Below are 23,653 nucleotides of genomic sequence, written 5' to 3' on the forward strand. Positions count from 1 at the left end.
ATCCAATCAAATGACCAGATGGTTAAAAGAACCCTACAGACGTGATCTTCATGGTATGCTCAGCAAATAACAGGCATTGAATCACATTATTAAGATGTCTAAGAAGGATCTTAAAGGGCTTGAAAAATCAATGGCCCAAAATGCATCAAAATTTTATGATAAAATAATATAATTTTACTTTAGAAAAACACAATCCAAGGAATTATCCTTAGTAAACATACCATGCTGAACATCTATATGGTCAAATTGAGTGAATTGAATGAGAGATAGAGAGATCATGTTATTCTGGGAAAATGTTGAAGAAACAATTCATTCAAGGAGGAAAGCATGCCCTTAAGTAGATATATTGCAATTTATGCTCTTGAAGTTTCTCATTGATTGGACAATTTCAGGGAGCTATAATATGCTACAGAGTTCTACAGTTTCTCTATCAATGTCATACCATAGTACAGAGGAACTAATGTCTGATCTTAGTATTGGTGATCAAGTCAACTACACCTTGAGCTCATTAAAGTTCAATACCTACTGCCTATCCTACAGGACATTCTCACACAGCTTTGTACCCTTATCCTATGAGTCTGGATAGACTTATAGCTATACAATCTGAATTTCCTGTCTTACAGTGGACATTTCTTTTTTTGCAATGCATATGCTAGAATTATTCATTCAGTAGTCTTGATTTCTTGATTCCTATTTTGAGGCTGCATCGCATGCCTCATTTGAAAGTGTGAATATGAGCCAATTTTTATGAATCATGGTCATCCCTGTTATATATGTACCACACACACACACACACACACACACATATATATATATATATATATATATATATATATATATATATATATATATATACTTTTCTCTTTATCCTTTGTAATGCCCACTAGGTGGCAATTTAGTCTTTTTCTTTCCATGTAAAATACGCATGACCAATAGGGTTTTCTTTAGTTTCTTTTATTTTTCTTATTTTCATTTTAAATATGTAAAAGGGGCCCCACTAGAGCCATTAGGATACCCCCAATGATTCTATGGGAGCCCCCATGGGCCCCTTTTGTGTGTATAAATAAGGGTTCTTTCCCCATCTCTCTAATGCGTTTTCAAGCATTTCATAATATATTGTGACTTATTTTTTTAAGATCTCTATTCTCACTTTGTGTGTGTTTGGTGTTTGCCCTTTGTGGCACATTGTATTTGGTCCATTAGTGACATCTTGCTTATGTATTTGTGCCTTTTTGTAGTTACTTTGTGACATTTTTTGACATTTGTATTTCATTACATGGTGTGAGAGCCCCTAGGTATTTGAACACTCTTGAGACTTCTTTTCTTTTGCTTTTTAGTGTGATTAAGCTTCACACTAGTATTCTTTTTCAACTCTTTTGCACTGACTAACAAAGATGCAAAGATTGTCTTTCATTCAAATTGAATGGGACCAACTATAAAATGTGAGTGGCCGCTATAGAAAACAACCTCAAAGGCAAGAAACTTTAGGAATATGTATGTGGCACCGTTTTAGAACTACAATTAAAGCTCACCAAGAATGAAGGAAATGAAGAACGAGCTTTGAGTGATGAAGAAAAAGTCAATGCTATTGAAGAATACCAATCCAAAGTTGAAGATTGGAAAAGTGAGCATGCCAAAGTATTGGCATGGTTAATAAATAACGTGGAGCTCATGATTTGGGCTAATGTAGCCAAATTTAAGAAGGCAAATGAAACATGGTTCTTCATGAAAGGTATGTACACTCAAAAGAACCCTGCTAGGCATTTCTTTTTACTAGAAAATGTAAGAGGAACCAAGCAAGGAGACATAACTATTAGAGACTATTATAGTACTCTATCTCCTCTATGTTATGAGATTTCTCTCCTAGAACCTCAATGGGAAGAAAGTGCTATTGCCATGAGGCAAGAGCAAATATCAAGAAAGATTTTTTCAATTTATTCATGGATTTCGTCACAAATTTGAATAACTAAGTGAATCCCTTCTTCATAGGTATTCTACTCCTCTTAGTGAACTTCCTACCAATTTATGCCAAGTAGAAATTTGCTTGGCTCTTAAAAAAGACTTTGATGAAGTCCATGCGGTATCTAAACCAATAAATAACATGAGGGCATATAAACCTCCTCACTTTTGGAAAAATAACAATGGTGGAGGAAGAAAAATTGTTTGTCACCGTTGTAATGAACCAGGACATCTTACACCCGATTGTCTTAAACTTAAGAAGAATGTGACTTCCGTTGCAAATAGTCCAAGCAATTCTAGTGAAGAATCAATAAGAGATGGAGACATAAAGGACTCCATTGCTCAACTTATGGAAACTCTCCAACAATTCATGAGAAACAACTCTTCCACACCTTCCACCTCCGGTGTCGTAGTTTCATAAACTCCCGTTATGTCCTCTTAGATCTTTGATTCGAGTGCCTCCTTTCATATGACTCCAAATGCATCTCTTTTATCCAAACAAAGTCTTAACTCTTTTAAATGTTAAAGGAATGAGAAACCTTGAAAAGTTTTTAAGCAAGGACAAAGAATTTTATGCTCTAAAAATTAGAATTATTCCAAAACTTAATTTAAATCTTTTTTTCATTTTTCAAATAACCAATTTTGGATATAGTGTCTCTTTTTCACCTACCAATTGCTATGTGTAGGATCTCAGGTCCGGGAAGCGAATTAGGCAAGGCCATAGAAGATGAGACCAATATTATATGATTTTTTTGTCCTTACCAGACAAATAATTTTGTAATCATGTCCAATATAAAGATGTTGTCACTTGTGTCAAAAGGTTTGGTCATCCTAGTGTCTCTAAGTTGTATTTTTTTTCGTTTTTGAATTTTTTTTATAATAAAAAAGAATTTATATCCAATGATTGTATTCTTGAAAAAATGCATTCTCTTCATTATCCACATAATAACTTTATTTCTAAAAGATCATTTGAATTAGTGCATTCAGATGTATGGGGGACCGACACCCGTTATGTCCGAAGGAGGATATTCATATCAGAGTTACCAGAAGCACCTAGGCAAAAGGGGAAGCGCGCTTCGGAAGCGCGAAACGTCACGCTTCCGAAGCATGAGGGGAAGCGTCTTCCTTTTTTGGGAAGCGTGCTTCCCTTTTATGGGAAACATGCTTCCCTTTTATGGGAAACATGCTTCCCTTTTATGGAAAGCGCGCTTCCCTTTTATGGGAAACACACTTCCTATTTATGGGAAGCGCGCTTCCCCCACGTTTCCCCCACGCTTCCCCTCGCTTCCCCATTTTTTCATTTTTTTTCGCTTCCCTCTCGCTTTCGGTTCGCTTCTTAGGTCGCTTCCGGTTCACTTCCTAGGTCGCTTTCGAGACGGTTCAGAATTTTCTTCTAAGTGGTCCCACGCTTCCCCGCTTCCTAAATTTTTGAAAGTGCCTCGCTTCCCGTATCGCTTCCCGCTCCCGCTTCCTCGACTGGTAACTCTGATTCATATTATGTTGTCTTTATTGATGATTTCACTAGATAGACTTTGGTTTACTTTATTGAAAACAAATCTGATGTTTTTTCTATTTTAAAAGAATTTCATATCTTTATTGAAAATTAATTTCAAAACAATATAGCGATTTTAAGATCTGATTTCGAAGAAAAATAAATGTCAAATGAATTTCAAAAATACCTTAAACAAAATGGTATTATTCATCAAAGATCTGGTCTTAAAACTTTCCAACAAAATAGTCTTGCCGAAAGAAAACATAAGCATCTTATTGAAACAACAAGAACTCTACTTATTTCTAAAAATGTTCCAAAGAACTTTTGGGCTGAAACTACTTTTTTCGCAATTTATCTTATAAATAAGATGCCATCCTTATCCTTAAAAAATATTTTTCCTTTTGAAAATTTGTTCAATATATCTTCAAATTTCAAAATATTAAGAATTTTTTGTTGTAAATGCTTTGTTCTTTTTTAAGGACAAGATAAACTTTCACCAAAAGCTCTTGAATGTGCTTTTATTGTGTATGGTGACAATCAAAAGGGATATAGGTTTTATGATGTTAAAAATAACAAACTTTATATTTCAAGAAATATGACTTTTCTTGAAGAATAAAATTGATTTGAATCTCAAAAAACCAAGGAAGATGTTGATTATTCGTTTCTCTTTGACTTATTACCTAGAAATGAGTCTAAAGATTCTAATGATACTATTTGTGATACAATTCCCATCAAAATAATGATTTGCTTCATCAAAATGATAATTTTTCTAATGAGAATCCCAATGATATCCATGTGTATACTCGACGAGAGGGAAATGAACATCAAAATGCTTTTGACATGTATTCACAAAACATTTTCTTAGAAGATTAAGTAGAAGAATCCATACCTAGGCGATCTTCTAGTAATAGACCTTAAAAATTTGTGTCATATAATTTCTTTTTCCCAAATTATAGAACTTGTCTAATGATGATCCACTCCTATCATGAGCCTTCCAATTTTAAAGAAGCCAAGCAACATCTATATTGGATTGATGCTATGAAACTTGAATTTGAAGCACTCAACAAAGCTAACACTTGGACAATTGTAATTCCCCCTTTAGAAAAAAAGGCTATTCAATGTAGATGGGTTTATAAAGTCAAAACTAAGAGTAATAGGTCATTAGAAAGATAAAAGCTAGGTTAGTTGCTAAAGGGTATCCACACGAATATGAAATTGATTATGAGAAAACCTTTGTTCTGGTTGCTAGGATGACTAATGTAAGAACTTTAATAGCTTTAACATTCATTAAACAATGACCTATCTACCAATTAGACATAAAAAATGCTTTAAATGAGAACCTTTGTGAAAAGTCTACATAAATCCTCCGCCAGGTCTTGAGATTGGAAAAAAAAAATTCTTAAACTTAATAAAGCTTTTTATAGTCTTAAACAAGCTTTAAAAGCTTGGTATGATCACTTTAGTAAAGTTGTTCTTGATAGTGGTTTTACTTGTTATACTGATAGTGCTATTTTTGTTAAGAATGCATGTGATCACATAACTATTTTATTGTTATATGTTGATGATATGATCATCACTGAGAATAATAAAAAGGGATTTGAGTTTATTAAAAGTGTTTTTAAAAGCAATTTTGATATGTCTGACTTTGAATTTTTACGGTATTTTTTAGGGATTGAAGTTGCATATTCTCCTTGGGGATATGTTTTGTCCCAAATGAAGCTTGCATTAAATATCATTGCTAAGTCTGGCTTAACTGACGAAAAGAAAGTGGAAACCTCAGAAGTAATCAATGCTGAGATGAGAGCCATTGATGGACCTCCTTTAGAAGATCCCACTCCTTATTGTCAATTAATCGGATCTCTAATATATTTGTCTATTACTAGGCTAGATATTGCTCATACCGTACACAATGAAAGTCAGTTTCAAAATGCTCCTATTACTATTCACCTATGTCACAGGGATTCGGCTAGCAGGGTGCCGCACCCGCATCGATGCGACGCGACGCGGGTGCGGGTGTGGTTAACCCGACCCTGGGTGTGGTCAATGCACCCATGGCCATTTTGGTCCAATTTTTTGGACTTACAAAAAAATTGCCAAGAATTTTTTTTTTGCCCTATATGTCACAGGGATTCTCTAACTAGGTGCCGCATCCGATGCGGTCAACCTGACCCTGGGTGCAGTCAATGCACCCATGGTCATTTATGTCCAACTTTTGGACTTTATATATATATATAATTTTTTATATTTTTGCCGCACCCCCGCACCCGGGTTTTTTGAAAGTGCCGCATCCTTGTACCCGCACCCGCACTCATGTGACATAGCTATTCACATAGTAGTTGTCATGCAAATTATCATATATATGAAGGAAACTATAACAAAAGGGTTATTCTTTTCTTCTTCATCTTTGATTGAGGTGAAAACTCCAATGATCGTATTTCTATCACAGGTTATTGCGTTTTTTTAGAGAATCGTTAATTTTTTAGATATGTAAGAAGAAGTAAAAGGTTTCTCTATCTTCCACAAAAGCCTGAGTATAGAGCAATGGTCACCACTACAATTGAACTTATTTGGTTAAGAAGTCTGCTCAAAGATACGAGAGTTATCATCTCTATTCCTTCAAAACTATGTTGTGACAACAAAAGTGCCATCTACATATAAACAGACAAAAACATTGAGATGAACTGTCATTATTGTTCGAGATGAATTTTTATGGGGCACTATTGAACTTCCATACGTCACTTCAGAGTACTAGCGTGTGGATTTCTTTACCGAAGCTTTGCCATCCCTTAGATTCTCCTTTCTTCTAAGCAAACTTTTGGTGATCTCACCGGTAGTTTGAGGGGGAGTGTTAAAATATATATACCATATATATTTTTTTCTTTATCATTTGTAATGTCTATTAGGGGCAATTTAGTTTTTTTCTTTTCATGTAAAATACCCATGTCCAATAGGGTCTTTTTTATTTTTTTTATTTTTTTTTATTTTAATTATGTAAAAGGAGCCTCCATTAGAGCCATTGGGATACCCTCCAACAGTCACAAATGTGATGTTGGGGGGCTCCCAACGACTATGGGAGCTCTCTTGGGTCCCTTTTGTGTGTATAAATATGTGGTCTTTCCCCATCTCTCTCTAATGGTTTTTCAAGCATTTCATAATATATTGTGACTTATATTTTTAAGTTCTCTCTTCTCACTTTGTGTGTATTTGGTGTTTACCCTTTGTGACACATTGTATTTGGTCCATTAGTGATATCTTGCTTAGGTATTTGTGTCTTCTTCTGGTCATTTTGTGACATTGTTTTTTGGCACTTGTATTTCATTACCTTCCCACTAGGAGTGCATCATCTGTTTGTTTTTCCCGTACTTATCTGGCATGATCTTTCTCTCCAGCCATTTCTGTCCCACTTGTGTGCTTGAACCATTTTTTCTTTTTCTTTCCCTGCTACCTCCGTGAAGAACAAGGCAAGAGGGCGTGAAAATCGAGTGGATACATTGAACCACTCTCGCATTTGAGTTTCAAATCTTCGAAAGAGGTAAGGGCACCACTTCTCTATACATGTGAACAATGCCATGGGGCACGTTGGTGTGTATGGCCCTGTGAATATATGTATCATAATACATATATTTCAGCAAGCAGCCATGAGAAAAACAAATTATATATATACAAACAAATTTGCACATCTCTGCAGATGAAAATTCAAATCCATGTATTAGCGTGCGTCGTGATGTTTCTACATTTTTTATTTTTGAATTTTGCTTATAAAAAAAAGGAAAAAAAATGCTGGTTATGGATCGTATGACGTTTTCTGCATATTCTGTTTACCTTTTGATGATACACCCACCAACACATTGGATTTTTTATTTATACTAACTATGTAAAGGCACACGTATCAGCATATCTATCAATCAGGAAGACATTCCTCTATTATGTATTTAGACATATGAAAGATTATGTCTGACCTCTTGGATTACAGGCACCATTTCAAAATGATCAAAAGATCAATACAACATGCAGATAAATCTTATATTTTTGCCGTTTCGTTTCTAAGTATATGGGAGCATGAGCGTGATTTCTAGGTTGCGTACATCTCATGTAGATTGAAAACAAAGGCTCAACATATAAATGCAAAAATAGATTATCTACGTCACATTCTTTTTATGTATGGAAATAGATGATTGACGACTTGATGAGTACCCCCATTTTCTTTATGATCAGAAGTTTTGACTCTACCCTAACTATGCATGCATGTGCTATATTGACTATTCAAGCATTCAAAATTTCAATGGTGAATGGCCATACGTGTGAATCTGTGATTGTACACAGGGTTAGGAACATGAACAAAAAAAAAATGTTGGATGTAGGTCTGTATCACACATTTAAATCATCTCAGCATTTGCATATGCGAAAGTCATACTTTAGAATATGTAGGTCTACTATAACTTGAATCTGCCATTGTATTTGTGAATGCAGTTTGGCTATACCTGTGAATCTGTGATTGCACACAGGGTTATAAAAAAAATGTTGGATGTATTTCATTCTTGAGTTGTTGCACTGAAATTTTATTTGGAAAGATTTATAGCTTCTCCATGGGGATCACTTGAGGGCTATTTTACATGTTTTTCACAATACTTTATGTTTTAGGCCACAAATATGATAACCTTGAGATGTAATCCAAACAATGGTGGGTTGATGACAAATTAGCACCTTGTAGCTATGGTACTCGGACACTCCATTTGCTTTCCATACCCTTGTCAACACGCGTATCCCCATGTCGTCATGCATCAACACCCGGACACCCCATTTTACCCTCCGTACATACAAGTTTGTATTTAATTTATAATTTATAATTTATAATTTATAATTATATTTTCAGTATATAGCATATATATATTTAAATTATATTATGTTTATTTTGAATTTAGTTTGTATTTATGTGATATTTAATATATATAGCCGTGTCCTTGTACCCACATGTTTTGGAATTGCCGTGTTGTACCCTCCATACTCGTACCCGTACCCGTACCCAGGTGACAACCTTGTAGATATGTCAAGATTTGTACAGTTTCTCTATGCTTATATTATGATGCAATTGGTCTAGATGATCTTTTATATCCTTTGTTATTTCACATAAAAATGCAATAAGTGTAGATCTGAATATCAGAAGTTGGAAGTGTTCATCTTTTTTAGTAAATTTTCTTTTTTATGATCTTTGACTATCAGAGCTTCACAATCTTGTTGTTTAATTTTTGTGTATTGCTGTTGGTAACTGTCAAAAAACATATACCAGGATAAACCATTTGTCATTTATATGAATCTTTTTTCTTTTTTTTGCTTCAATTTTTGTAGGCAGTGATTAAAAATCTAGCAAAAGATTGCACCAGATTTCAACATTTTCCATCACAGGTCTGAACTTAATGCCTCCGCTACAGTAATTTCTATTCTCAAATTTTCTCTGTTATTCTGAAAATATTAAAGTTTTCTTGGCAGTGCTTTTTTCCACAGTACGAGTTGGCTCATATACAAACACCAATTTTTATCCTGAATGCAGCATATGATGTGTATCAGGTACAAGCATCTTGTGTCTTCTTTCCACAAAGATACCTTAAATTTTCAACTTGTTGATTGTCTTCAAGTATCAAGGAATTGTGATCTATGTCACATGGATACGGCTGCAGATACAGGGATACAGCCATTTTTGTGAAGCTTTCATTACAACTAGTATATAAGGGGACATGATATGGGTGCCAAAATGGAGCATCCATGTGACATAGATTGTGATGTATACTTACTAAAAGGCCTCTTATTTGTGGAATATCCTTTCATGCCACTGTATATATTCTGTACTTATCGGGGAGGATAATCACATGACTTGGTAACAAACTAAAAAAAATCCAGGTGTGAACTTTGGGCTATTATAGGTATTCAGTATATTGATAGATTTCAACCATTTACTTTTTAGCCATGAAATTTTTCTTTTTTTTCAAAATACTTGTAGCAACATTAAATATGTAATGGAAGATTTTTTTTTTTTCACTAGAGGTTCACCATAGTTGAAAACTTGGGTTGCCCTATAGTTATGATCTGTTAGTGGTGATGACCTTCCAAAACTAGTAAAAATATTCTTGATTCTTTTGGCAAAGAAAATTGTGGATAGAATCACTCTGTTTTATGCAGAGTTACCGGAAGCGCCTAGGCAAAAGGGGAAGCGCGAAACGTCGCGCTTCCGAAGCGTGAGGGGAAGCGTCCCCCTTTTTTGGGAAGCGCGCTTCCCTTTTATGGGAAGCGCGTCCCCCTTTTATGGGAAACGCGCTTCCCAGGGAAGCGCGCTTCCCTCACGCTTCCCCCACGCTTCCCCCTCGCTTCCCCCTCGCTTCCCCATTTTTTTCATTTTTTTCGCTTCCCCTCGCTTCCGGTTCGCTTCCTAGGTCGTTTCCGAGACGGTTCGGAATTTTCTTCTAAGTGGTCCCACGCTTCCCCGCTTCCTAAATTTTTGAAAGTGCCTCGCTTCCCGCTCCCGCTTCCCGTATCGCTTCCCGCTCCCGCTTCCTCGACTGGTAACTCTGTTTTTATGGTTTAGATCATGGTTGCCAGTTGAGGAAGCGGGAGCGGGAAGCGATACGGGAAGCGGGAGCAGGAAGCGAGGCACTTTCAAAATTTCAGGAAGCGGGGAAGCGTGGGACCACTTAGGACCGATTCGGGAAGTGTCTCGGAAGCGACCTAGGAAGCGTCTCGGAAGCGAGGGGAAAGCGAAAAATAAAATAAAATAAAAAATACAAAAAATTGAAAAAAAAAACAGGGGAAGCGAGGGGGAAGCGCGGGGGAAGCGTGCTTCCCATTAAAGGGAAGCGCGTCCCCCATTAAAGGGAAGCGCGCTTCCCAAAAAAGGGGGACGCTTCCCCCCACGCTTCGGAAGCGCGACGTTTCGCGCTTCCGAAGCGCGCTTCGGGGAAGCACGCTTCCCCTTTTAGCTAGGCGCTTCCGGTAACCCTGGTTTAGACATGCATATTGATTTATGAATCTTAACTTTTTTCTGCTTCCTTTTTCCAAAATAGAAAAACTAAAACTTATACCACATTCTACGGGTTGTAGTTACATGCATTGATGGTGAAACTCTTTGGACAACCAACGCTTTGTTCTGAGCATTCTAGGACTGGGCCACTTAACTTAGATTATATAATATTTTATAAGATTTTTTTGCTTGCCTGTCTTTTTGAATTGAAGCGCTGCTATCTTAATTCTTCCTATTGTTTGGCAGATATGTCTGTTGCAGCATGCATAATGCAAAAAATACTGATGTTTTTCTTGCAAACAGTTCAATCATATATTTATTCCTCCTTCGGCCGATCCACAAGGACGTTGGAGCAGCTGCAAATTGAATCCAACTGCATGTTCATCAAAGGAAATGCTAACTCTGCAAGGTTGTATTTAATGGACCTAATTGTTCAAAAGTGCCTCATGATGTTAAAATATCATGAGTCAATTCCTTTATTCAGATGTTGCAATAAGCATATAAGTTCTGGCTATTAGGTTTTTCAGTTATCAGGTTATGATTCTGATAAAAGGATTTCCCCAGACTGATGCAACAAACAAAAAAGAACTCTTGCTTCTAGTTTTTCTTGGAATTTGTCTATCCAAGGTTCTCTACCTTAATCTTTGACAATCTAATGCCATATGGCAGGCACAACTATGTCATTGGTTTACTGGATAGTCTTTCTTTCATTAAACACGGCATGTGGAAATGGTTATGATTTCACTAGCTCTCTAAAAACAAATATAATGACAAGTGAATCAATTCTGCTGCATCATATATTGATAGAACACTTTGTTATGCACAATTGAAGGAAACTTATCAAACTGACTTTCACTTGTAGCCAAAACTTTTACTTCGATGTACAAATTATCCACTAACATGTAGGAGCATCCAAAAGAGCACACCTTTTTTACTTTTTTTTTCTTCTACTGTATTTTGTTAGTTATTTATTGCATTTCTTCATTTTCCTTAACCTACCATCACAATTTCAAGATTGTTTTCTTTTTCAAACATTTGATTGCAGAATCTTTTGATCCATGTTGATTATCCAAATGAGCTCTAGATATTGATCACTATTGCAAAATATGGTTTTAATGCTACTAGTCTGTTCCTCCTCATCACAGGATTCAGAAATGACATGTTTACAGCAGTAGGTTCCTTGCTAGGTTCGAGTGATGGAGGAGTCTTCATAAATTCATGTTTCACACATTGCCAGACAGAGTTACAAGATACATGGTTTGCCTCCGATTCTCCAAGATTGCACAATAAGGTTTGTGAGCCACTATGACACACGGACACTTCATTTATCATGTGTAATCCATGTCAACATGACACATCATTAGACATACTAGGACACTTCATGGGTACAGTCAAATCCATGGTGAACACAATCAACATTGTGTCATTAACTTTTTCTATTTTCTTTTATGATCTTGATTACTTATTTTGTGTTTACTTGTAATCTTTTTCTTTTAAAAATTTATTATGAGTTACATTATATTTCAACTTCAACTTCACTTCATTGTTGCTTTTAGTTATAGTGATTAGAATTCCTATTCAAGAGTTGGCACATGAAATGAGGTTTATGTTTTATTGCCTTAGGTTAAGAATTATATATGTATGTGTGTGCATAGTTGTGTCCCCATGTCCTCATTTTTTAAAACTGACATGTCGTACCAAGGTTTCAGCATCATGTCACTGTTCCCGCATCTGAATCCATGTGACATAGGTAATTCAACTAGACCTTATTAGCTTCACGCACTCTACATGATCTGAAACTATATTAATCTTCATTTTTCCTACCTATGTTTTGCTGCTTCATTTCTTGGGTCAGTGACAACATTTAGAGTGAAGAATGCAGTGACCATTCTGCAGAAGAATGTGTTTGACTCCTAGTGCTTAGGAGCAGATAAATCAACTCAAGAGTGGTTAGTTTGTCCAACTCTGATAGATGCCTATGAGTCAACTTATGTACATCTTGATGCTTTTGGAAATGGTTCAGTCTCCGATCGTTTATATCCAGGGCACTAAATATTGAATATAGGGCTGCATTTGAATCGAGGTGGCCTCTCTGGGACAGATCAGTGCCGCATTTTGAGCAGCAACTTGGCCTGATCTTGGCTGAGGGCCAGACTGCAAAAAAGATGGGAAGCTATGTCACAGGGATTCGGCTAGCAGGGTGCCGCACCCGCGTCGACGCAACTCGACGCGGGTGCGGCACTGGGTGCGGTCAACTCGTTCTTGGGTGCGTTGACCGCACCTAGGGTCATTTTGGTCTATTTTTTTGGTTTTTTTTATAAAGGGGCACTTGTGTCCACAACATCTCACGAGCTTTGTTGGCATCCCAGATTCCCATGCTATTCCTGCCTCCAAACAATTAATTCGCAGCGTTGGAAAACACACTGTTAACTTGAAAACAAGGTTTTAAAACCCGTGACTCGGAACTCGACTCGTTCTTTATTGACTCGTGACTCGGCGGGTCAACTCTGTGACTCGGACCGGGTTTTGTTAACTTTTGATTTTAAAAGAAAAACAATATATAATTTGTATCAAACCATGTTTTTCAGTAAACATATAATCTAAAGAGTTGACAATAAAAAATTGCAAGTTCAGAGTAGAAAAAGTACAAACTTCTTCATAACAAGGTCACATGGAAAGATCAAGTTACATGAAGAAACTTCTTCATAACAAGCATGTCTTTGGTATTCAATGAAGGCCCCATGTAACTGAGTCTAGAAACATACTTAAACTCAAATTTCTAAATAAAATGGTTTAGGAATTTCAGCTAAACTTCTCCAGAAGACACCCTAGCTTTTGTTAGCTTTCCTTTGATCCTTTCTAGTGATCTCACCTCATTGAGAACAACAACACATCATCTTGCATAAAAAGCCAGATTGAATTAGTTGCAACAAGGTAAAACAACAATAAGAGAATGAATCACCAGAAGAAATTCCAATTATGACCAAGGGAAATGCTGTCACATGGATACATGTACAAGCATACTGTACAAGATCAGCACAACTGGTATGATATGGGTGTTTCTGTCAAAAAATAAGGATGACAGGGTACAAATTGTTATGCACAGGTGTGATACAGACTTTGTACAAAAATGATACAGACTTTGTTTCATAATATGTGTTCATAAAACAACACTCAAAGGCACCCAACACCAGAACATGAAGTACAAGCACCAATACGTGTATGCTTCACTTTTTTGTTAGATCTTTGAATCATTTTTTTTGCCAATATGTTTAATCAACACATAAAGATTGATAGATTATTGTATCTTTGAACTGGTTTGTCTTGTAATTTATTATTTATTATTAAACTGTTATTTTGAAATACCCAAAAAATCAAATTTCAAATATCCCAAAACTCGGCCGAGTCAGGCCGAGTCAGGCCGAGTCAAGGCAAGCCGAGTTTACCCTGCTGGGTTGACTCGCTGGAGGGCCGAGCCGAGCTGAGTCAACCGAGTTGACTCGGCGAGTTTTAAAACCATGCTTGAAAATGATGATCCATCTTCCTCAAAAATTAAAACCAAAATTCAAGAGCCTTTTGAAGTCTTTATCTTTCAAGGCTTCAACGATCCAGATCCTTCTTCGTCAAGGATTTTCTCTCTCCATAATAAATGATAATGATGGTGGTAGCCTTGGTGGCTATTAGTATTCACTTTTCTCCTGACGAGATGGGTGCTCTAGTCGTAGCTTTGTGTAGACCTCTCTTTTCCACATGTCAAATCCAATAAATTTCTTTTAGCTGTCTGTCATTTGTGTGCAACTGTATATAAAATGAAATTTGAAGAACCCTAGGCAGTGGCGTGGCAATGGAGCTGTAGTCCTCGTGAAGACTCTCTCCAACAGACCACATCAAACCTTTGCTAGTATTTTTTTTCGTGAAGACCAGGGAATTTCAGACATGATTGAATCATGACCGTCAGCAGAACGCAGCAGGCTGGATCGATAACTGGACCCCGACCTGCGCTGGGGGAACCTACGGTATATATATATTTTTTACATTTTTGCCCCTGCCGCACCCCCACACCCGGGTTTTTTGGAAGTGCTGAATCCCCGCACCCGCACCCACACCCGCACCCATGTGACATAGATGGGAAGGCTTGACTAGCCCATTGCCTGCCAGCATCCAATTGGCATGCCCCACCATAGACCCCAGCTAGGTTGGTCTGGCTTGATCTGTTGTCTACAATTTCAATTGGGTTAGCAGATTGCAAGATATGCCAGGTTTGAGAGTCTTGGGCAGCTCATTTTATAAAGCAAGGAGTGGATGGACTCTTCCTTGAGTTTAGTTAGTTTTTAATATCCAACTTAAGAAACTACTGCATAATTTTGTTCTCTCTGGTGTGGTAGTCTGCAGGCTTTAGTCAGCTCATCAATACTCCCGAGTCTGAATTAAGATATTTTTTCTACACCTAGGAATTTCCAGTCTTGGCATTCTATTTACCTACCGATTGGACCACCTTACTGGATTTTTATGTGGGGAACTTATCATGCTTTTCATACTTATCCAACCCAATTTCAAACCAGTCACAAATCTCAATCTAGGGATATTCTCAATCTAGGGATATATATATATATATATATATATATATATATATATATATATATATATATATATATAGAGAGAGAGAGAGAGAGAGAGAGAGAGAGAGAGAGATGTAATGAAACAAGAGTGCATAATCACAATGCCAACGAAGGGCTACACAAGAGCACAATATAAAGATTGATTTTGTATTAACACACATTATGCTTTAGAAAAAGCGTACTTTACATAGAGGGGTGAGATGCATTGAAGGGAGGCAGTCCAACAGTCGTTGGACTGCCTCCCCAATAGTCCTTTTGAATTTACATAATAAAATAAAAAATAAAGAAAACAAAAAAAGACTCTACAGTCCCTATTGGACTGTACTAAATTCATGTTATTAAATAATCAAAATACCCCTGATATACGTATATTGTATAAATATACATATACCAGTTAGGTATAATTATATACACAATATTTTAACAAGAGAGAGGGGGGAAGGCTGGTTTAGGAAATAGAGTAAGGGGCATTTAGAATATATTATATTACAGGCAATGGGGGTGAGGCGTTTACGAAATACCAAGGGTGGTTTGGGCAATGGGGTGACAAAAGTTTACCGAAAATAAATTGTAATATACAGCTTAAGATTTTCACATTTTGATTTTTGGCAGACTACTTGAATAGTCTTGTATGGAAGGGAGTAAGGGAGGGAGGGCACTCTAACTTGTTATAAAAGGAGGGTGCCTCCCCCCTCTCTTCCCGTCTTTCTAAGCTTTTCCCAACGGTGGGGTATTGAATGCTTCCTACTGTGTCTGGGATGCCAAGCAGCATTCATTGTTGTCTTCCATGCATCATTCAATTCCAAGTCAGCAGTGAATGAAAAAAAACAATCACGCCATCAAAGGGATAGCATGAATTTCTTGCATTTTTTCAAAAACTCATGATAAATTCATGAGATATTTAGTTTTGGCTATATTTTTAAATATCATGTTTTTTTTTCAGTTGTGATTTTATCATGTTTAATTCACGAGAAATTCAATAATTCTTCGAAATTTGAAACAATGTTTCAAACACCCCATAGAAAGATATGATTGTCTTCTCCTGGTGTTCTGGTGATGCCAAGTAATTCCTATGAGCTTCCACCTAGACGACTTCCTACTGTCTGTGATTAACCACACTAAGTTCAATTGAACAGTTTGTCTACATCACCTACCTTGTTTCATATTTTTCACGAATATAGATCACTTTCTAGCTTGCAGCTTTTGTTGTAGTGCATTCTTTCAAGAAATCAGGTCTCTTAAAGTTACCCATCATGGAGCTTCACTGTGGTGCTATGCCCATAGTTGCCAGAATGAAAATTGAAAGCGAGAAGTGGTGCGAAAAGCAAGAAGCAAAAAGCAGTATAAGAAATTGTGAGAAATGCTGATAAAATGATGGATGTAAGAAGATAACTTTTAAGACATGAAGTTCTCTGAGGAAAAGAGAAGTATGTTAATGAGTAATTAAGAAATGATGTCTACAATTAAAAAACTATATAATCTCATCAGAAAAAATATATAGATCATTTAAGAGAATAACTGAATAACACACTAACATACATTTATTAGAAGTGCTTAACTTTAAAAAACAAGAAGTTAGTAAGTTTATTTTGGTGCTTGGATATAAAACATTGAAATAATAAAAAAAATTGTGCAGCAATTAATGACAACTTGTCACATACATTACAATTCTAAGAAGCTTCAACTAAACCTAACAATATAAGTCAACTATTATATGATACCTTTGAACAATAAAAAGTGTATGCAAGGGTAGAAAATGTTATATAGACATAAACTGTAAAAAAATATCCAATGACAATTTAAAGTATAAAGTCCTTGATTCCTTTCATATAAAAGGCAAACTTGTGGAGCAATGAAAAAATATGTTTGATATTATGTCAAGAAATGAGGGACATTAAAACCCTCCACTCATTTGCCTTTTGGATTTTAGCAAAATGATTCAAATACCCTTCCTTTTGAAATGTTTTACGCAAAAGATAAAAAGGTATGTGTAGAAAAGGGCTACTCTGTTAGTCTGTTATACCCTTAAAGTTTTTAGTTTAGCACATGCAAAATGTCTACTTAAGATTGGAAAAAAAGACATAAATACCCTTTCTTTTAAAATGTTTTACACAAAAGAAAAATGGATATGCATAGAAAAAGGTTACTCTCTTATGCCTTTAAAGTTTTTAATTTAGCACATACTAAATTGTCTACTTAAGAACTGGAATTTCTATAAATGAGGAATTGAAATTTCTTAACTTGGAAATTGGAATTCCAATACCCAATAACTAAAATTTCTAGTGTTGGAATTGCTTTTCCTGAAAATGAAAACTCATTCATCGGAATTCTTGAGTATAGGAATCGTGATTCTCATCCTGTTTGGGAATCAAGATTCCCGTGTCTAGGAAGCACAATTTCACACTGCTTTTGGTTCCCACTTCCTAGGAATCACGATTCCCATTTAGTAATAATGCTTCCGGTAACTATGGACATGCCCGATCAGATGATGCGTGTCACATCAAATTATTTCACTTGCCAAATTTTCTGAATATGCCAGGCAGTAATGGTATGTTTCTTGAAAGTGGAACCTAATTCCATGTATCATAAATTTTATGCTGTGTTTTACATGGGATATGGAATTGTAGCATGCATAAAACGAGGAAGGACAACTCTGTATGTATTAGTCGAAAAGCCCTTTCTTATTTTTTGTTGAATGTTGATATCATGGGTTCAAACAGAATTTTGCTTCCTCAAAATCAACCAACATAATTATTTGTAACTGCTCCAATTTGCCTGAGGAATGAGACGTCTGGCTCAAATCCATAAGAATAATGCACAGGATGCTTGGGTTGCTTAGGCAAATTAGAGGGTTTTGAAATTGCTGCATGGATTATTTAGTAACCTGATAGAGAGTTTGGTAGTCTATTATAGTCCTCAGAACTCTTGAGATGAACACATGGATAATGGGAGGCTGTTGCATGGGTAATTTGGTAACCTGATGGATAATTTTCTGCTCCATTATAGTTATTTGCTTAGGATTCAATGGATAAAGAACAATAATCTGGGTTGGGAATATTTTTTATTGTAGATATGTATGGTTTGGGCAAGTTGTTGGGTTTGGAAGATTTTGCATGGTCTAAGTGTCTTTATGTTTCAAGGATTTCAAGACGTATGATAGGAAGAAAGTAGAATTTTTTGTTCAATGAATCACTTGATTTTGAGGTTGAACTTGTGACATGTTATTTTGATGTCCCATAAAGATTATGCTTTGTCTTGACGTCATGAATTTGCTCGACTTTATAATATTTAGAGTAGTGCCAATACTAATTTTAATAGAAATCAAAACAAAGTCAGTAGTTAGTGTGTCAATAATTGTCTACCCGTCGTACATGAAGATGATTCTAGAATCATTTCATTTAGATTGATGTGAATGCCATTTTGTTTAATTGGTCCTGCATTCTATTGCTGTAAATTGAACCACAAGACTCATAGTGGAAACCTCAATATTCATGTAGTTTTTCTAGACCAGACCAATCATCATTGTCGTCGTTGATAATTGCTCAAGCAATCATGTTTTATGGTATTAAATGCTATCTTGACATAATAATCTTTTGTCGCTCTTAATATGTCCAGACGATTGCTCAGGCTGTTGGAGATTGGTATTTTGGGAGGGGAACCATAAAGGAATTTGACTGTCCATACCCTTGTGATCGCACTTGTCACAATTTATTATCCTCTCCAGGTAGTTACTTGACCATACTAATAATGAGGTCTATATATTAGCCACTTGTGTGTGTCTGTGTATGAACTCGTGTTTCTTTTCCCATGTGTTTGATTTTTTTTCTGAGAGAGAGAGAGAGAGAGAGAGAGAGAGAGAGAGAGAGAGAGAGAGACCTAACCTGCCAATGCATGTCCAAGATTATGCAAACTGATGCTTCAGATTATATCATCTATGTCATCTTCAAGTTTTCCAGTAGGGGTGTAACCAGGTAAGGTATACCCAGCTTGAACCAATGCACCAAACTGGTTGCTTCTAAAATTTGGAGCCATTTTTAAAACGTGTTGGTTCTTTGGTAAGAAAATTATAAACCAAAACTTGTTTGTAGCCTACCCCAATAGGTTCCATGTTACATGTACCTGAACCCATCTTCTATCCAAACCCATAGCAGGCCTAAGCCATTTTAAACCTGCTGACCCAGTTGGATGTTTGAATTATATACCGATTTTGATCCAAAACCCAAACCCCTGAAGCGTGATTTTCAACCAATCCTTATATATTAATATCAAGATTTCCAAATTTAAATTATTTGTATAACATTCATATCTCATTTGAACTAAATTTGCTTCATACAGAATGAAGCCCAATCCAAACCAACTCTTTTATAAACTGATCCAATCTATACTCTATGTTATGGAGCCTACCCATTGCATACCCAAACCCATAAAAACTCAACCTAGTTTATACCCAAAACTAAATCCCAGTCCATTTTGCATTGGTTCGAGTTCAGGTCTTTTCACCTGCTTGAAAAATGGGTTTGATCAAACCTTCTAGATGCAACCTGATTTATACCCAAACCAGTAACCCATATGGGTTCATAGTTTTAGTTATAGCCAAAGCTGGACCAATAACCCATCGGGGTTTGGGTCTAGTTTAGTCCCATTCCAAAGACATTGCTAATGAAATCCAACCAGAGCAGGCCCAGTTACACCCTTAGGTGCCTTTAACCCAAGCTTGGACCTGACCAGTTAGCGAGCTGGACTGGAAAGAATAAGGTCCCGCTTTGCAATTCTATAGTATTCATTGGTCTATTTTCCAGTTGGTAGACTTTAAGGCTCTGTTTAGGAGCCTCGAATTGGAGGTGTATTATGGTTTCCTCTACTGCTCTCATGCTCTCTATTATTTGGGAGCAGTGGTGTCGCCAAAACACTGCAATAGGAGTGGAGTTGGCAGCCCCAACACCACATTTCAACAACATTCACAAGAGAATGTTTGGCAACTCCATCCTCCATGATATTTTGACCAAACCATATTTCTGCAACACATGGAAATAGTCTTTCCATCTCAATGCAAAGCTCCCAAGCTTGCCTAAACGAGCAAGAGGAAAATGGCCATCTGTTTTGTCCCCAGGGGTTTTCTTGTAGTCATGTGATAACATCGTGTCTCTTCTCTAGATTTCTATATGTACTCTTAAGGCACGTTTGGTTGCTCCTTTAAATAATGATTCTGGTTGAGACCCCATGTGATTCTGAATCACATTGATTCAGGATCATTCTTAAACGAGCAACCAAATTACTGTTTTGAATTCAGGATTTCTGGTTGGATCTTAGAGCAGGCAATGTAGATCCTGACAGTAGAAATGCTATAAAATTAACCAGCCAAAGGCTGCAATATATATATATATATATATATATATATATATATATATATATATATATATATATATATATATATATGCACCGCCGCACTCAAGTTTTTTGAAATTGTGGTGTTGCACCTGCACCCACACCTATGTAACATAGGAGTAATGCTATTATGCTCTGGGTGCACCTACACCTACCTACTAAAAACGATGGTATGTTATCCCATGTAGGTTGCATCTTCACAATCATACATCATAGATGCATTCAGCATAGTTTATTTGATAGGATCATGTCTTGGATTGTGCTTTTGTTATGTAACAATAGGAGTTTTTAAGTCCTAAAATTTTGGCATATTTTGGGCTGTTAATTTTTGAAGATCTTAAAAAACATACGTGTATCACAATAACATGATCCAAAACTTTTTTTCTATACGCACACACACACACACAGAGAGAGAGGGTGAGGGGAGAGACCATCCAACTAAAGGAGGTACAAACCGTCCAAACCACTATTAAAAAACATATTTAAATGCATTTTTTGGCCAATCCAACCACGCGGATGTGACCTTCATGATAAAAAACCTAGGAACAGACTCCTATTGCAAACTTTTTTTATGCATAGATTGGATTTTTATGACCTAGAAAACTTCAAAATTTTCAGGCCATCAATTTTATTACATTATAATTTCCTATGTACACATCGAAAAAAATTGCTACAAGAGTCAGTTCTTAGGTTTTTGACCATGGAGATCGCAGCATCTGTATAGTCATTTTTGCCAAAAAACACTTTTAAAATCATTTTTCTATAGTGGCTTGGACGGTTTGTACCTTCCTTTGGTTGGATGGTCCTAAACAGGTTAGGATTAAGAAAAAAATGTGTGCAACTATGTCTTTTAGAAGTGTTTAGGATATAAACTGTTTAGGAGATTCTCTCTCTCTCTCTCTCTCTCTCTCTCTCTCTCTCTCTTTCTCCATATATATACATAAGGTGCTAATGAAGATACAAAACTACTGAGTAGAAATCACATTCTTTTCATATTTTTTAGGTTTTTTGCAAAATCGGACCTTATGGATGTGATCTGCAAGGTTTGTTTAATAGAAAATGAGCTTTGAATGATGTGACTGTAACATGTAAGCAGACTTTTTAAGGACTTTACAAATCAATGGTCCATAATGTTCCAAATTTTCACGACTCAAAAAATCATATTTTGACATCAGAAAAACATGATCCAAGGCTTGATCCTTAGCATTCAAACCATGTTGAACACATCCATGTGGTCATATTGAAGCAATACTGCTTGAACCTATGATTTTAGGCTCTATAGTTCCATACCTTCATTAGTACCAAAACCAAATGTAAAGTTGTAAACCCTATATATATAATGATTTGATATAGCTTGCTATCCACCTTAGTAGAATGATGTGGTAAATTTTGATATCGTTGAATATTTCAGAAATCCCATAAAGATTACAGAGAGGGAACAAAATAAAAAGTCAAGAGTGGCTTCATTCTTGAGATTTAAGGAGATAAATGTTTAAAAAGAAGTCTCTGCTCGCAGATGAGACTCAAAGTGGAAGAGGACTGCCACCAAGGACAAATTCTTCCAAGAGTATTATTCTCCAAGATTCTTTGTTAGTTCTTCTGTCTTTTCCTTTCATTGCTTTGTTCTTTGTATGAATAATTTTTTGTCAAGTGTATAGAATAATGTTTCACATTCAATAATGTGAGGAGTTTCCTCTTAGTCTGCTTCATCATAAATGTTTGTTCTAAACTTTTTGAAGGCTGTGGTTATTTTTTTTTATGGAACACCAGAGCCTGTGGATCCTACTGCTCATTTTATATTTCAAGCAGACTTTGGCATTATGTTTGCCAATTTTGTTGAAAGTATTTAGAAAACTTCTGACAAAAAGTCACTTGAGGGTGTTCTAGTTGGCTCTGCAGCCGGACCTTTCTGATATGGTATGGTTCAGGTTAGTTAAGTTGGATCTAGTTCATGCCCATGTCAATCTACGTTGAACTGACATGGACCAGGGGCTCATTGCTTACATGTTAGACGTGATGCAACCCTGACAGTTTTGCACACCTTGTCTCACTGGGTCAAGTACATTGGTAGTGGTTGATCTAACATGTTATTCATAAACCAATTTGTGTATAACAGAACCTATTAAACCTTGGGCCAAAATGATGACCAGGGTGATGACAAGAACCGAATTGGCTTGGAGGCTTGCACTATGGGTACTCTCTTAAAAGCAACATTTTGGTTTAACTGCAATTTCACTTCTAGGATACAACCAAACTTGTGCCTCATGCTTTTCTTGATCATTTTTCGCCCTAAGGCAACCGACTACCATGATACAATTACCCTGAGCTCCACAAAGATAAAGAAAACAAATTGATACAAGAGTTAAAAGAAGGGAGTTTATACCACCCAAGTCATACTAAGTCACAATATAAGATTAAGGGACCTTCTAGGGTGTATATAGACCTGGGTTAGTCAACAGGTCTTTAGAGGTCCATTCAACACTGTATTTAGCATGCCCCATAATGGCTCTTAAAGCCATGCATGCACCCCACTAATGTTCAGATTGTTGGGTTAGTTGTTAAGGCTTTGTGTCTCCCCCAATATTGTTTCATAATGACTTTTGACTTGTTGACAACCTCTCAAACCAATTTTTATGTTAAATCTTCTTTAAGAAGGTATTAAATCTTTTAAAAAGAGGTTTCATGAGGTCTAAAATGGTCTAAAAAAAGAGTGATAAAAAGATTTGTCAAATACAAGCTAAGACAAAGACTAAACGGAACCGGGCTGAATTCAAGTCTAAAGTTCAAAGTTCAATTAACAAACTCTTTTGCCATCTAAGTCAACTCTACACATTTTAAATTCAATGTGTATAAACAAACAAACAACAACTACGCCTTCATCCCAAAACAATTGGGGTCAGCGATATGAACCAAAAAAGAAATTCATTTTGGGTCTTCCACATGAATCCTTTTCCTCCAATCATTTCTATCCAATGCCATGTCCTCGGTGAGGTTCAAAGCATTCATATCCTTTCCTATCATCTCCATCCAAGTCTTCCTAGGCCTACCCCGACCTCTTTTAACTAATATATTTTCCCATTTCTCCAACCTTCTAATTGGAGCATCATTAGGCCTTCGCCGAATATATCCAAACCACCGTAAACGATTCTCTCGCATCTTATTTTCAATGGGTGCAACACCTACCTTCTT

General features: G+C 36.3%; 1 protein-coding gene across 5 annotated transcripts in view; it reads left to right on the forward strand.

The window, feature by feature from the left end:
- LOC149845124 (Pectinacetylesterase family protein) overlaps positions 1-22,173 on the forward strand; it is a 46,908-nt gene extending 24,735 nt beyond the window's left edge. For 3 of the 5 annotated variants that reach the window (XM_089995528.1, XM_089995529.1, XM_089995532.1), the window contains 6 exons: positions 8,798-8,854; positions 8,939-9,016; positions 10,764-10,869; positions 11,606-11,751; positions 18,695-18,803; positions 21,981-22,173. In XM_089995528.1, coding sequence (XP_089851654.1) covers positions 8,798-8,854; positions 8,939-9,016; positions 10,764-10,869; positions 11,606-11,751; positions 18,695-18,803; positions 21,981-22,099 — 615 coding nt within the window. In that variant the 3' untranslated portion in view covers positions 22,100-22,173. Of the gene's footprint in view, positions 1-8,797; positions 8,855-8,938; positions 9,017-10,763; positions 10,870-11,605; positions 11,752-18,694; positions 18,804-21,875 lie in introns of all 5 variants that reach the window. The other 2 variants (XM_089995530.1, XM_089995531.1) reach the window with 1 other exon arrangement.
- Positions 22,174-23,653: the final 1,480 nt, after the last annotated feature.

Source organism: Nuphar pumila, chromosome 2, assembly GCF_984573655.1.
Source record: "Nuphar pumila chromosome 2, dmNupPumi1.hap1.1, whole genome shotgun sequence".
NCBI classification, from domain to species: Eukaryota; Viridiplantae; Streptophyta; class Magnoliopsida; order Nymphaeales; family Nymphaeaceae; genus Nuphar; species Nuphar pumila.